This window comes from Hakea prostrata, chromosome 1 (assembly GCF_041222555.1).
Source record: "Hakea prostrata isolate BN-2017 chromosome 1, UWA_Hpros_2, whole genome shotgun sequence".
NCBI lineage: Eukaryota > Viridiplantae > Streptophyta > Magnoliopsida > Proteales > Proteaceae > Hakea > Hakea prostrata.
Genome location: NC_142600.1, coordinates 20,112,417 through 20,128,914, shown reverse-complemented (window position 1 = coordinate 20,128,914; position 16,498 = coordinate 20,112,417). Strand labels below are relative to the sequence as shown.

The 16,498-nt window shown below is 38.3% G+C and overlaps 1 protein-coding gene across 1 annotated transcript; it reads right to left on the bottom strand.

Moving 5' to 3' along the window:
* On the bottom strand, nucleotides 1–16,267 carry LOC149028161 (AMP deaminase-like). Its single transcript, XM_089168911.1, has 20 exons — nucleotides 15,659–16,267; nucleotides 14,318–14,499; nucleotides 11,260–11,461; nucleotides 10,182–10,360; nucleotides 10,005–10,065; nucleotides 9,770–9,897; nucleotides 9,456–9,635; nucleotides 9,119–9,186; nucleotides 8,882–9,024; nucleotides 6,613–6,674; nucleotides 6,211–6,324; nucleotides 5,038–5,178; nucleotides 3,007–3,159; nucleotides 2,357–2,410; nucleotides 2,164–2,274; nucleotides 1,878–2,051; nucleotides 1,723–1,803; nucleotides 959–1,057; nucleotides 730–848; nucleotides 1–587 (listed from the first exon to the last, which is right to left on the bottom strand). The coding sequence occupies exons 1-19, from the start codon at nucleotides 16,038–16,040 to the stop codon at nucleotides 780–782; spliced, it is 2,583 nt and encodes an 860-aa protein (XP_089025037.1). The 5' UTR covers nucleotides 16,041–16,267; the 3' UTR covers nucleotides 1–587; nucleotides 730–779.
* Nucleotides 16,268–16,498: the final 231 nt, after the last annotated feature.

Sequence of the window (16,498 nt, the reverse complement as noted above, 5' to 3'; positions counted from 1 at the left end):
ACATTTGGACTGACACTTGATATCTTTGGAAGGCTGAAAACTATGCAGGCAAACTTTGTGACCCAACAGATATTAGAAAAATCATATATGGAGGTTTGATACAGGAGTAGAGTGACGCAGAGGACATTAAATCATTTATAAGAGGGTTAAGTATTTCACAAACCTCCCACCTTCCAGAGCAACTGCCGCCATTCACACAGAAATGGATGTGCCCGACCAACTTTCTGGCACCCTGTCGTCTTACCATTATACTGTGCAAAGTACATACAAACCTCCACACCCCCCCCTCCCCCCTCTTTGTTTTCCCAAATGTTCGATTATTACATTGAAGAGACAATAATTAGAAAAGGTTTCGATTTCAATCTAAATTGTCATGTAAAACTTGTCACGGTGTCCACTAGACAACTAACATGTGAAGCTCCCCACTGGGTAGAATTTAAACAACAAATCGGATGCTAAGATGAGACTCTTGTGGAAACTGGATTTTCGGCAGCTGTATCTTGTGTAACAATTTATCACGGAGACGATCACTGTGATATGCATCCGCACGTAAGATGAAAAGGGTTCAGGTCTTTTACCTCCCATACCTGATGAAAAGATGGAGGCAAAGAATAGGTGCTGTTAAAACTTTACAATTTGAATACGAACTTCCCCTCGCCCCCAAAACACACACATGAAAAAGGAGGGGGGGGGGGGTGGATAACCTAAAGATGGCAATATAGATCTTACCAGGACAGATGAATAAGATCATCGAAAAATGGTGCATGTGAGCCCTTACTTCACTGATACACTACTCTTGGAATGTCAGCCTTTCCCAGGTAAACTTGTTGCATTTCCTCTCTCCAGATCTGCATTGGCATATCCCAGGTAGTTATTGGAACTTAATTTTTCATATTAGTTTCAGTTCTGAGATGGATGATCCATCACAATATACACAGTGCTAAAATTGACCAAATACCGTGTCACGAAATTCCACCCGGATATGAGGCACATTTGTTCTGTGTATATCATTTCCATCAGGACCTCTCTTGTAGTATGATTTTCCAATCCAATGTGACTGACAAAAGACATTATGTGCTCGAAAATAGTCAGAAAGTTTAGAACTTGAAAGTTGAAGCATCATAATTAAACTAGCAACCATTCAAACCCTAAGTAATTTCTCAAATATTGCATACATTTGTGAGCACTAGCAAAGCAATTTATGTTTGCATAATTCACCCAAAAAAAGTTATGTTTTGTGAAGCTTAAAGCATGCTTCAGATAGGGCAGATGCTCAGTACAACCAAATGAACAAAAATTCCTGCACTAGGGCTTCATAAAATAAAACCCAAGGATTTGTAGGACCAGAAGACGGCTGAACAAATACCACACTAACCCATGTTACTTTTACAGATTATAGGAAAATTTACTTTGTAATATTAAGGGATACTCTAGCAATCAAAAGTCATCCTAAATCACAAAACAAGGTTGGATTCCAGTGAAACAGTGGGATCAACTCTTCATCTCTACCAAGTGTGCAAAATATGTAACTTCCTCCAATTAATTTATGTCATTCACCTGTTTTGCCCAAGGGTTCCAAAGCAGCAGGTTGGACACTATAAGATGCAGAAGCAGCACATACTATGCCAACCATCCAACCATCTTATTTTATTTTTTTCGATCAGTAACCTCATTTGTAACTAAGGCAGTAAGGTTTAATTAATGTAGGTTTAATTAATGTACCTTCAGTGCATGTGAAAACCCTGATTGATATACTGAATTACGAGCAATCTCACATAAATCACATGAACTTAATTTCCATACCTGTAAGTGAAATGATTAGTACCCATGAATATAAAGAATAACATCTGTTTCAAGAAACAAAAGGAGAGACTCACAGAAGCTGCTATACTATATTCTTCCACCAAGGGTTCTTTTGTTAAGTGAATTTGTAGAGGATCATCTGTTGAAAGAGAGACATTGAGGCCCCGAAGAAAAAACATTGGAAAAGGGTTCCGATGATAATCTAGAAACAAGGAATTGTTGCTCAAAGGAGACATTGCCAGCCCAATCTGATCAATTAAGAATGTCATCAGAGACAATCAGATGTTCTGAAGCCATAAGTCATCCAAATAACATGAACTAAATGTTAGCTTCAATTCCCCCTTTTATCTGCTTCCTTACCTGTGCAAGATAATACAGATATTGTAGGACGGGAGACTTTCTCAAATTGATTCCATGAGCAATATTGTGAGCCGTAAGAAAAGTTGCAGCGAGATGGTCAATGTCACCAGCCTGAAAATAGTATGTCAATGAGACACATCCTATGTAATTAAATAACTTCTGCATGCAAACTATCAGAAGCCTCAATTATTACCTCTCCTGAATGTGGTCGAAATTTGATTGTTGTCATCCCCTTTGATTCACGAAGCTGACAGAAAAGAACTTACAAATTACAAATTCTTGCACATTTTAATGGTAGTAGATGCAGCTCATAAGAAATAATCGAACCATTTGTTGTGGCTACACAAGTCATTGGTAGAAGATATCCCACCATGCCAGAATCGCTAAGCGAGGCAAGGACAACCAGAGAGAGAACTCAATTGATCCAACATAGGATATTCGAGAAAACAATGCAACTATTACATGATTGTAATGATACTCTTCTTCCTATTCAAAAATGACCATTCCCCTAAATTTTACTTCTTAGGAACCTAAGTAAAGGGGACAGATAATGCGAAAAAAGCTAAAGAAGGGAGGACAGCCATTTTTGGAAGAAATATCATATCATATCATTTCACTTAGACATGATCAGTATTTTCAATGACGTCAATGTGAATGTATGGGGTCTGGCTGAAAGCAGCAGAAAAGGTCTCAAACCACATGTACGTGCAATGCCCATAAGAAGAGATGATCCATATCTGACCTTATTTTTATTTGTCAACCACCTAAGACAGAATAGCAACCACAATCTCCATCACATAAAACAAATAATAAAAGAAAATCTGTATGTTATAGAGAACACACCTTATTTAGGGTGTAAAGGTTAGCATAACAGTAGTATACATAGTATGAGAATGCAGGATTGAATATATTGGTCCACTGAGCTGGGGTTGGCATGTGTTTTGTGGGTCGTCTTTCAGGTTTACTTTCATCATCCACCAAATCCAACCCAACAACCTGAAAATTCAAATAACATCAAGAAATTGACCATTAGCATCTAATAAATAGTGGATTACCAATATGAAACTATCGAAGAAAGATCTCAATGTAACTAAATTCAAAAAGGGACTTCTAAACAAAAGTAGCAACAGAATGGTCACAATCTGTAAAATCTACAAAATCAAGGAGGGAAAGGGTTTTGGAATGAGGTGGAGAAAGCATGGTTTAAGGAATTGGTATCAGATCATGACCATCCAGATACCTGGCTAATCCTGGCATTGGTAGCTGGATAGGACCAGGTATCAGGTACTGATATAGATCAAGCCATTGAAACCTTAGAACCTGCAAACCTGCAACTTTTGAAAGCGATCCTAATTCTCTTATCAAACACTGATATCTCTCATCTCTAGTTCAAATGTTCAATCTACATGAAACTTGGAGGTTGTCACCCTTTTTCCTGTCCTCTTCACATCAAATGGACCAAAACACTGATTAATGTCCGGATTTTGCAGATCGAGGCTCAGGACCCAAGGTCAGCAGCTTAACCAAAGCACAAAATTTCAGGCTTTTCCCTTCACTTAAATTGTATACAATGCTAATATTCAAAGTAAATCTTATTTAGTATCCAGAACAGTTCTCCACCCAAAAATTAGTAATTCTACACATAATACAGCCATGAATTGGCTCCGTCTAGTAAGGACTTTCAATAGGGTAAGGTTAGTATTGTTTAGTGTCTCATTGGAAGCCACAAAATGTCCTTAATAGGTATGCCCAACACAAAAGAGAAGAAGTGGGCTTAGTCTTCAAATAATTTATTTTCTTTAAATATTCAATTAAGGTTGTAAAGCATATAGGTTCATAGAGATCAGAAGGTACTTGAATGCCACAGCCCACATTAATCCCTAATTTGTCCATGCAACTGGTTAAATTAACCAGAGGTGTACAAGGTGAGATCCCGTGGTTTATGATCTTTGCAGATGATACTGTTTTGGAAGATGAGACCAAAACAGGGATTAACATCAAAGTTTAAACACAGTGAACAACCTTGGAATCAAAAGGTTTGCAAATAAGTAGAACAACACTGAGTACATATAGTGCGTAACCTTAACCGCTCTGAGATAAATAATGAAATGGTTATTGATGAGAGGGATATCTTGCAAAAGTGACCACTTTGGTCTCAATCATAAACAAGAAGGGAAATCAAGAAGACCATGTAATTGGGTGGATGAAGTGGAAAGGCATGACAAGAATATTATGTGATAGGTGCACCCCTTTAAGCAAGGAAAATTGTATAGGACTGTCATCAGACCAGCAATATTGTGCAAAGCTAAATGTTGACTTGTGAAGCAGCACCATATATACTGACTTGATGTTGCAGAGACAAGAATGCTGAGATAGATGCGAGGTCAAGGATAAAGCAAAGGGAGATCATCTTAGAGTTGAGATGGAAGCATAGTGTTATCAAGGCATCACCAAGGAGTTCCAGTGTTTTTCCTTATCACAAGGCACCTACAGTGGTATTTACCAGTATAAAATTCTGTATTGGCCCCAATTTACGCTAAATATCATTTAAGCAATAGGTTTTTATATTTGTTAAAAATACTTTTTTTTAGATATTATTCATAAATAAGCAAATACCCAATATTTAAAATAAAAATAATAGTGATAAGAATCAAAATCCAAAAGCTAACACAACAAGTTCAAGAAGAAAAGCTAGGTATGGTAAATTATTCATTAGTTTTGATATCCAATAACAATGGATAAAATATTCATCCAAAAAAGGATGAAAATAAAATGACAATTACAGTAATTTCAAATAAGTAACACGGTAGTTTTCTTATAGTTTCTACAACCTTAGCGAAATAGGATTGCAGAATAAGTCAGCACAGAACAAACCTGTTTCAAGAAAACATGCAATTGAGGGTGTGAATCTGGATCAACAGTAACCTCGAAAAGGGGAAGAAATATGTTGTCAAGAATGTTCTGGAAGGATGTAACAATTCCCATTTCCTTGTACACATTGTACAGACGAGGAAGCTGGAAAAAAAAAATTCAAATTCCACAATGAGAGCACATAATTTATAGAGAAACTGTAGCAATGACCAAGAATTTTTCAAAAGGCAGTACCAAAATACAGAAGGAATCACTGACAACTGCTGAGTAAGTAACTTCTAAGCAAAACAGTAACAGAATCTAAGGGTGTCATACCAAAACTGTATGCCAAAACTGAAGCCAACCATATATCTAAGGGTTTCGGTACAATACAGTTTTCAGAACTGTATGTGTACAGTGCGGCATCATTTCAGGTGACATACTGATGGTACGTACTGAATCATACCAAATATACTGCTTTTGTACCGAAAACCATATCTTATCATTTTAGTGTATAATTTCTGCACTGTTTACATACTGTATTACCATACAGTTCTTGTACCGTATTCATATTATTTCTGTACTGTTTAAATATTGAAACCACATCGTACAGGTGTGCACATGCAGATACGAAAAAAGTACGTAAGTTTCAATTTTAGGTACCAATTTTTTGCACCATACCGAAATACCGATACCGTACAGCTTACATCCTTAATCACATCACTTAATAGATCCTTTCTCCCCCCAAGCAAAAATGTAGAGAAAATTTCCATTTGAAAAGAAAAAGCTTCCAAATCCAGTTGTATCAGCACTCCCTTGTTTAAAAAGTTCAATTGGTAAAACATTGGACAATAAAACAGAGAAACTAATGCACCAGTCACCATTACAGCATTTTGTCATCCTGCACATATATTGACTGTGGCAGACCAATTTTTCCCTGTAAATGTTAAATAGTAAATTAAGCATCAAGAACTAATGGCTTTTACAAAGTATTCTCAAGGATGTTTTCCCCTGGTAAGCCAATCTGAAGCTTGGGATGGCCACCTAATCACCAGATGGTACTGGGGGCCAAGCCTCATCAAAGTGAGGTGTGTAGACACATTTGCCAGAATATTAAATTATGATACACAGATCAAACATCCCAATTTACAAATAATGTAGAGTCCAAGGTGAAGTTTTAGAGTGGAGGGTACATACCTGAATTAACCAAACAACATTCTCACTGTATAAATCATTATTCACTATCCAACTAGCCATTTGATCCCACTCACTTTGCTTTCTACCATAGATTGATATCCTGTATTCCGCCATCTGCCAAAACATCCTTAATAATGTCACTCACCAAGGAGAACAATCTATGCCATAAGAAGAAAGTTTCACGAAATTCCTTTTCCTCCTCAATAAATATTTTTGGAATCTTTAGAGTTTTAGCTGGTTTCATGCGACTTGTATAGTTCATATGCATAACATAAAATGTCCAAACATGATGTCCAAACCGCAATCAAATTGAAGAAACAACTGAGAATTTGTAAAGTTACAAAAGCCCAAACAGTATCAATAAAGAAACATAATTACGGGGAAAACATGAATTAAATGCACCTGGTATTTACTTGCAGCAAGATCTGAGAATACTTGTTTTGTCAACTCACCAAGGAAACGACCTGTTTGCACGAAGGTAACAGGTCCTATAAGAAATGCTATCACGATTGAACCAAGTTCTTGAATTAAAAAAAAAAACAAAAACAAAAACAAAAACGAAAAAAAGAGAGGCAATATTATGCGAGCAAAGCACAACCAAAACAGATCAGTGGCAGGGGGGCCATCAGGTTAAAAATCAAGATACCTAGGGACTGATCAGACGAAGGGATCATGTACCAAATCCATAGGGAAAGGAAAATACAAAATAAGTTTTTATAACCTTATTCTATTCAATTTTTTGCATTTTTTGGTTTCGTGAAACTAGAACATGGCGGGTCAAGGGTCTAGAAGGATATAGGTGCTTTCTAGAGAGCCATTTGCTATGTGAGAGATGCATCCCTGAAAAAGAAAATTCTACAGAACAGTTATAAGATCAATAATGTTCCTGTCTCCACCTCTCCTCCAAAAAAAAGAACAAAAATAACACGCATACACACAAAAAAAGATGGTTTAGCAACAGAGTCAGCTTTTGTTTCTAAATTTCGAGATAAGCATCAGCCTTGCAACCAAATCAGCCAACATTCCAAGGCAAAGGATGTCTGACCCACATCCACCTCTTCCCCCTCCTCCAAACCCTCCCTGAGGTCATCCCTATTCTCCTCCCCCTCACTTCCCTCCATGCTGGGCTCCCTCTTTGCCCAATCCCCTCCCTAGCCTTGTGCCTTGCTGGGGTGTTAGATGACAAAATTTCCCAATGAAGTCATAGTCTAGTGGGCCATTTCCTAGGTTCAAGACCCCCTCTTCCCATTGTTAAAGCCTCTCTAATGGAACAAATAACGGTAGCCAAGATAGGCGAGCAGGGAAAATAGAAAAGACAGAAATAAATTAATCAAAAAACGATGGGTTAATTTGGGAGTGGTCCCAATGATAGAAAAGGGAGGAGCTCCACTTGATGTGACATAGGTTTGTTGGAAAGAGTATTCATATGAAACAAAATAGAAGGATAAAAGACCAAGGATAGACCAAGATAAATTGGGAAGAAGAGGGGGAAATATATGAAAGCATTAGGGTTGACAAGCTGTGTTGGAAGGCAACAAATAGGATCCAAATAGCAATATTTAGGTAGTTGGCAAAGAACTAGTTGAGTTGAACAGAACTTGAGCTGATATCATGGTAGAAGATCTCGCTTTTGAGCGAGATCTCGCCACCTTGAAAAACCGAGATCTTGACCATCTAGGCGTGATCTCAGCTGAGATATGCAATTTTTTGGCGTAAACTCGGTGGCCCATGTCGGTGGGTTTTAGGGTCCCAATTGGGTTTAAACTTAGTATTTAGCTTATTTAAGGCCTTTTGAATACATTGGTGGCCTTGGATTTGTCAGAAAACAACCCTAAGTATGATTTCTAAGTCTACCCATAGTGTGAAACCAAAATTTTGTAGGATTAGGGAATGCAAGGTTATACAACATGTAATATAGAACCTTTAAGGCATATAAATGAAAAGCAAGTGTATCAAATGCATCAAATAACCTAAATGTCATCAAAATTCCATCCATACGAGTATCACAATCTCAATTTTCAAGAATAGAATAATAAATTATACAACCATTAGAAGTTCTATATAAGTCATTAAATCATAAATTCATAAGACAAGCAAAGAATGACTGATCTTCCTTTGATATTGTAGATGTGCTAAGAGTAGTTGCAAGTGAAAATAAAGCCGAAATTCGCAAAAAAAAAAAAGGCGAAAATTGAAAATTCCAGCAAGATATGGCGAGATCTAGGGTGAGATATAGCGAGATTTCCCAACTTTTTGCTCTTGATTGCCATCTCGTCTTGCTTCTTTGAAAAAGCAAGATATCTCACGAGATCTCCCACCATGGATACACTTGGGTACAAATACAAAAATTTAATCATGCAATAAGAGGTTTGGACCATTTCCTACAACATGATGATAGTATTGATTTGGATTCAAGTAGCTTAATCAAGGGAACCAGATCATGTAGGTAGGTTACTGGTATTAATTTTCGAGCATACAAGGCTTGTAAATCATTCCCCAGGTGATGTTAGCATTTTGAATAACATTACTAGAACTCATACTGCTCTATAAATCGATAACGTTAAAAAACTCAATCACAAGGCACATAACTGAATTCAACAAAATTGTTGATTTAATGTCCACCTTCTCAACAAAATCATGAAGATAAGAGAACAAACTGAACAGGGAATACCTTGGATAAGATTATCTTGCTTAAGGAAAATCTCTCGGAGCCTACTCTGACCACAAGGATTGTATTTCAGATTGAACTTGTCAAAGCGATGAAATGTACTCTTGTCAGCATGGACATCCAAAAGATCAACATTAAGGTCATACCTGCTCCAAAGAGAAGGCAGAAAGTTCTCAAATTAGAATAATTTAAATAGATTAAAAAAAATTCTTCAGAGAATAAAGGATAATTTTATCAAACCCTGTCAAATCCAAACTTTCAAAAACTTCTTTCAATGTCAGATACGTCCCATCTCGGAATATCACGACCTGAAAAAAAAGCATGTGACATTGCAGCTCTTTAATTTAACAACATAGCAGCTTTGTTTTAATCCAAACAAAGATGTACTCATCTGTGGAGTGCCTTGGGTTTGCATATTGCCAAAGTGCAAGGGTACGTTACTCCTCTCAAGAGAGTAATAAGTTTTATGAGTTTACAGCTATTTAGTTCTGAACTTATGAGTTTACAACTATTTAGTTCTCAAGTACAATCCTAGAATAAAGAATTATAACATCATCACAAAAGCAAATAGAGTTACCTCATCAGGCTCTTTCCTCAACTTTGACTTAATAAACCTTAGTAGATGTTTCTGGTTCATACATGCTGAGTGATGAACATGAGTGTCTACTTTCCTCACATTATAGAAGTCCCTGTGTGGTGCAGTTTTCTGAGCAAGAAACTCTCTATCCGCATTTAGCATCAAATGAAGGTTGAATTTCTGAACAGAGAAATAGATGAATTAAATGATACTTAACATGAATAACATTGAATAATAGTTGTTTCAAGTAATTGAGAACTTCAAAAGAACCATTTTTCACTTGGAGATAAGGAAGGGAATCATCAAGTAATTACTTGCTCCAGAAGAACTAATCGATGATGACATAAAGATCGGATGTTTCCTGCAGCGATAACTCGAAGGATACGATGCAGATCGGTAAAAAAGGTTGTAGCATCAGCAACAGGAAAAAGTTTCTCCGATGCTGAAAACGAGTGAAGATAGCACGATTTCAATTCACAGAAGGCACTCCTTAATCACAGTAAGTAACCAAACTACCCAATACACAAAATGAATGGGGCAGCATCTTACAATGAATACAATCTTTATTCGCATAGACATGAACAACACCATCTTCCATCCGAAAATAATGCTGTGGGGTTGGGGGAGGGAACCAACCAATAAGAATAACAAATTCTAATACCAAGTTACATGGGAATTGAAGAAGGCACCATTTATGAGGTTGTCAACAAATTGCAATAAACTTACATCAGTTTTTTCTTCAGGTGTATAAGAAAATGGATTTGGGTTTGGCTTTGGAGTGCTAGGATCAGTGATAACTTCTTTCTCCCAAGGCGCAACCATTTCCGTGAACACGTAACTTTCTCGCAACGCAAGGCATTCTTGAAGTACCCGATATGCCTCCTCCTCATCCAGGGATGGAACCTCTAATATTAATAACAGATTCAAAAAAATTATAAATAAATAAAATTTAACTCCGACACTCAAAAAAATTATAATAATAAAGTCTCAGAAAGATTTCAATTCCCAGGTAGACTAATTCCAAGACGAAGAAATAGAGGGTAGAGTAAGACATTGTGATAGAAAAATAATAATTTTCATGATGGTTTAGATTGCGTGGTGGAGAGAGACTCAGAAACTATTCTTTCTTGGATGCCTTCAGATAAGAAAGACTTAAAAGATATTTCCACTTATTATCAGACACATTATCTTTCAGGCTTCACCAGTGAACTGTTCATTCTCTTATTCCATTGGAAGCCCTAAGGTAGAAAACGAGGACGCAGCCGCCGTTAGGCAAAGGGGTGGGTTGATATAGTTGGCACTTTTGAAATTCTTTACCCTTCTATGACTAGTCTCACTAGTCTCAGTATGCAATTTGATCTTGGACACCTGGGTGATGATGCTTCATTTGTTTGTCTATTGTTCTCTGATATTTTTTCCCAACTATCTGTCCCGTGGACCCCAATAAGCAAAAGAAAACAGAGACTACCTCTTCTCATAATGGGAAATTCAATAAAAATCTATTGAGTATTATTGTAAGGATCGATATCAGACCCTGAAGGATCATCTGATACCTCTGCAATCTAATTTGTTCTTTTCCTATTTTTATTTTTATTTTTATTTAAGTAAATATTTCTGTGCTACAGATGTGCAACAGCTTCTGAGCACCCAAACCAAATAGAAAGTAAACAATATTTCCTTGATGATAAAATTATACACTATTTAACATTTTGCACAACAAGACATAATGACAGATGGAGGTTTAGATAACCTACGGTCGCATATTACAAGGTTTCAGTAATTTGAGAAAGAAAGTCACCATTACCAGAGGGGCTAATTTTAAGTCGAACAAAAGTTTCCTGTTCTGGCTCTTTCCGCAGAATATCAGCTGCTACCGGGTCAGGCTGCACACCATGTAGGTCACCAGACACACTATGGGATCGAATCATGCTGGCAGCTATAGGTTTCTGCTCACTATTAGAAATCTGGTGATCAGGCAAATTTTGGTGGGTTTTAACCTCTGATCCCTGTAAGTGGAAGGTTCAAGTACAAATTCATTAGTCCATAAGGGCATACAATATACACAGTACATAAGAACTGCAAGGATATGCTATATTAGACATATAACACAGACAGACTAAGCAGACAATGCAATGAGAAACTATTTAAAAATCAATATCCATTAAGTTCCCAATGTAGGGAATCCTGTCCTTCCAGGGGTAACTACCAGGTACTAATTTTTAATCTATATTACTTTCTTATAAAACAAGAACAAGTGAAAAGCCACAAAACACAATGACCTTTCGACCCATTGTCTTTACCCTTAAAAATTTTCTCCAATCGGAGGGGGCGGCAACTGCTAGTATTCTGCTCATGGAAAGAGTGCCAAAAGGGTCTCTATAGGAAAATTCCAAAAAATTAGGGAAGGGGAATTTTTCAAAAAAGGGGTGGGGGGCCTGGGAAACTCCACCCTTGTGTCCTCCCATGTGCTAGAAGAAGCCATTAGTGACGCCATCTTTTGGGGACAAAATGATATAATTTTTAGTTGACTTCATGATGTGAACATGATTTTGCCCCCTAGCTGAAACCCTAAATGGGGCCCAAGCCTCCCAAGGGTGGCTGAACCCTCTAGAAGGGGTATTTTGGGCATTTTCAGACCTAGTTAGTTGCTGGAATTTAATTCCAGCTTCATTCCAGAGTCCAATTTGGTTAGGAAGTTTGTTTTGAGCTGGTAGTTTATTTAGAAGTTGAGTCCTTAGTTCCTTAAAACTCTATCAAATGTGACAATTAGAGTTTTAAACTTTTAATTAAGCATGTGATTATTAGAGTTTTAAGTTTACTTCAGCATGTGTCCATTAGGGACCCTCAGATGTTTTGATTTTACTTGGTATTATGTGGTAGGATCCTAATCTGTGAAGGAATCCCACTTAATGTTAGTTTCTTTTAGTAGGCTGCAAATAAGAGCCAACTCTTTCTTCGTAAGTTAAGTCTAGATTAATAAAATTTGATTATTGCTTGTGGGAAACAAGTTGTGGTTCTCTTTGGGAGGGCCACTATAGATTCTCAGCTCTTTAGATTCAACTAACCACAGCTTCACCAAGTAAGTCTACACCCCCAGCCCCCTTCTTCTCAACCCACGCAAGGCTTCCCCACCCCTTCCCATTCACCCCCTGCTCCTTCCCTATCCATGTGCACCCCATTTTCCCTTCCCCCTTGCTGCCGTGGCCTTGCAGCCGCCATCCCCTAACCCCACAACACTCCCAGCACCCTCCCCTACCCTTTCCCTACCCTGCAACACCCCGCTTCTCTCCAACATTCTCTCTGTCTCTTCTCCCCCTAAGGCAGCAGTAGCATCCCTCCCCCATTAGGTCCCTAATCCCCACCCCCTCCTTGCCCCCCCCCCTCCTTCCTAATTTGATCGCACATCACCCTCATCCCATCCCTGCCCTTAATTCCATCTAAAGCCTAAAATTCTGCATTTCATCTTCTTCATTAGAATTCTGCAATTCATCTTTAACCTCTAAGACCTAAACCCTCACCCACACTCTAATCCCACTTAGGATTAACATCTCCTACACCTACTCTACTTCCCTTTCCAAATCCTAACCCTAGTAGACTTCCCTAAGAGTCCCAATCCAAGTGGGAAACTTCCAATTAAACCTAAACCCCTTGGGACTAGTTCTGAAATTACAGAAGAGCAACCACAACCCCATCTCCCACCTAATCGAACCCTAAGACCCCAGTTTTCAAACCCTACTGTTAACCCCACATCCTAAACTATTTTACAGCAAAGTTCTAAGTTCAAAACTCACACCTACTTTACCCCCAAGCCTGGCCGAATCCCTCTTGGCCTTTACCTAACCCTTGTGAGCCTAAAAACCAGTCCAAAACACCCCATGAAGTTAGACCTATTTGCTGGAAGATTCTAGACAGCCCTTAGTTGTAGGAAAAATCCATGCAAAACCTAACCCTAAAATTGGGTTTACATTCATGGATACACTAGTGAATAATTTGTGGTTGCCTCTACTGCACTTTCATATCCTTCTCCATACCTTATCAAGCCAATTTGGCAACTTTAGATCCTGTCAGAATGTTCCATTGAAGTCACCATTTTTACTTTCTTAATCAAGATGTTTTGAAGCTTTGGTCTCCAACTAGACAATCAACTTAATAGATGGAATTCTAGGTCACTGATTTGAGTCCAATCCTGCGTTGTGAGTTAAACCCCATTTGTTTTTTCAGACCCTTTCAGTGTCACAGAAAAGAAATATCATTAAATTTTTCAATATGCTTGAATGTTTAGATAATTATAAAAAGCTAATCAAGATTTGTCTACAATTTTCATGCTAAGGGAGAGTAGAGTAGTTCAATAAATGGTTCCAACCAAATTGTTAGTTTTTATTTTGGCAAAATAATTGACTTCTCTCAACCAATCTATATACTTCCTACTTTCAAACTGATCATGTTACTGTGTCCATAGTTGCCTAGACATCACCTAGTAGTCCAGCTGCTATGGTAGCGCATAGGCATCCAGTAGTTGGCTTGAATCTTTCCTCCCACTTAAACACCTTGCCGCCTAGACTCCGCAACAACTATGACTCAAACTATAAATCCTATCTTCCAAGTTTGAAGCAATCTAGATTTCACTCTTGAACTTTCCACCCTTTCAATATATTTAAAACCCTAACATTCACAAGTTATTCATTCCTGAGAACCACCCACTGGGATTAGGGTTTAATAAACCTCCCTGCATCACTAAGAGCTTAACAGCAAAAATGCAATATATTTCTTAAGACCTGGGAAAATAGGATTCCCAACATTTACAGGTGTTATGTGTATACAATATACAACCATGCACAGAGACATGTACATGATGGACTTACGGCATCCCCATTAGCATGCAAATAGCCAGTGTCCAGTTTAGAATTGTCAGTCAAGTTATCCTCTTCCTCGGATCCTTCTAGGCTCTCAAAAGCACTAGCGCTGGCAACAGGAGACTTGGGAGAAGTAGGCCTCATAATATGTACACCTCTCATACTTGAACTCACTCGTCCAGCAGATTGTCCTGAAACAATAGAAGTGCTCAAGTAAATCTGGAGGTAATGACAAAAAACAAATCCAAAAAATAATAATAATAAAATAACTTTTGAGAAGATGAATGGATCAATTTCTTCCTTTATAAGTTAAGGAGCATTGCTCATAAGAAGGGTAGGGAATCCAAATAGATTCCTCGTCTTTCTCTACAAGGGTAAACATAAAAAGTGAGAGTTTGTTGATAAAGAGAAAGGCCTATTCTTGATTTCCGCTAGATCAGATCGTAAGTTGGATATGACTGGGGTACGGCTTGTTGAACCAGAAGCCCAATGGGAGCTAGTGATGTTTGGTAATGAACTAAAGGATATAATTAAGAAGGATGTCAAGGGGCAAGTTCATTAAGAATGTAATTGGGTTGTCTTTCCTATATGGGATACTGGTTTGGAAGGAATGCCTTCCTTGGCTGGAATCTCCTGCACTATTTAGATTCTTGGGGTTTGTCTACTCTATACTATCTTCTGTAATACAAACAATTACCTTAAGAGAAAGTTATCACCAATAAGTACAATTTTTTAAACTGAGGCTGAGTCAATAGAAGAAAGAAAGAAAAAGAAGAAAAGAAGTAGAAAATCTATGTCAAAGCTTTGGAGTTTGGTACTCTATGTCAAAGCTTCGACATCAATAGAAACGAGGTTACAGAAAGCAAAGGATGATATGAAAAGCCAAGACTATACTATGAAATTATTTCTTACTGACACAGAATCTATACTCAGTGCATGAATCTTCACAATCAGTAAATCCTACATTTTCAAGCTAAACCCTACGCATCTAGTTGGATTCTACCGCGTTCGCTCTTCGGTGACAACAATTGCATGAAACAGATATAACTGCTCCGGTGCCCCGAACTAGAAGAGATTTCCAATCCAGACTGCCATTGGTAAAATTTTGTCCCTAGAGACGATCGATTGAACCAAGTGATAAGAAAATAAAACCGTTTAACCAATGTTCGATGACTGTTCACATCCGTCCATCCACATATGAAAACGCATTCGAGTTGAGAAGGTTGATACATTAGAAATGCTCAGAAACAACCAAATGCAAACGAATCCACACACCATTCCACTGACAACCATTAAAACGACAAATGAAGCCAAAACTTCACCTCGGAGAGAAGTGCGACAGTTGCGTACCTTCAGGCAGCGTCTGCAAACGGGGTAACCCGGCCGGAATCGCATTGAGAGAGAGAGCACCGTTCCGCATCTCCTCTTCGTCAGCATCAGCAGAAGCAATCATGGTAACATCAGGCAACGAAGCCGAAGTTCGACGATAACCTCCACCCTTACGGCGCACATGACTCCTACGCTTCTCACCATACTTCCTGATATACAGAGGCGAATCGCTTCTGTCCACCGCCGCCTCCTCCTCATCTTCTCGCTCTCGCTCTCGCTCAACTGCCTTCGCAAATTCCAGCAACTGAGACAGAGTTTTCCTGTGCATGTAGTAGGCCGACACCGCAACGAACGACGCTCCAACCAGAGCCGCCATAGCAAGATGCAGAGCATAAGCATTCATTTCTCTCAAACTACGAATCCACAGCCACTATCTCTCTCTGTTCAATCCGATTTGTCGCTGTAGAATTGAAACCCTACGATGTTGAAGCCAATGGGGCTTGAATGAATGAAATCGGAAGCAAGCGCGCGAACGAGAGAGAATTGTTACTAAGAGTTCAGAGTTCCGTTTTCCTCTCTTTATAAAAAGAGAGTGGACAGAGAAACTGAGGTGTTTCTCTCTCACCTTTCTACTTGTAAGTTGTAACTTATGTCATCGGAACGAGAAACCATTACATCCCCGCTTTTTCTTTTCTTTTCTTTTCTTTTTTTCAATTAAATGTTTTTCCGAACTAATAGCCTTTTTAGATTTCCCATTACGGTAAAAAGGGAAATTAAAAACTTAAAACTGACTTTAAGAGTGCAGCTGTGAAGGTGGAGACCGCGCTTGGTAGTGGTGGTGGTGGGGCCATTAAAGCATAG

Coding starts and splice junctions, on each gene's coding strand:
- LOC149028161 (XM_089168911.1), bottom strand. CDS start 16,040: ATGAATGCTTATGCTCTGCATCTTGCTATGGCGGCTCTGGTTGGAGCG. Junction 9,025..9,118: donor GAAAGTTTGGATTTGACAGG/GTTTGATAAAAT, acceptor TCTTTGGAGCAG/GTATGACCTTAATGTTGATC. Junction 1,058..1,722: donor GGTTTTCACATGCACTGAAG/GTACATTAATTA, acceptor GTCTTTTGTCAG/TCACATTGGATTGGAAAATC.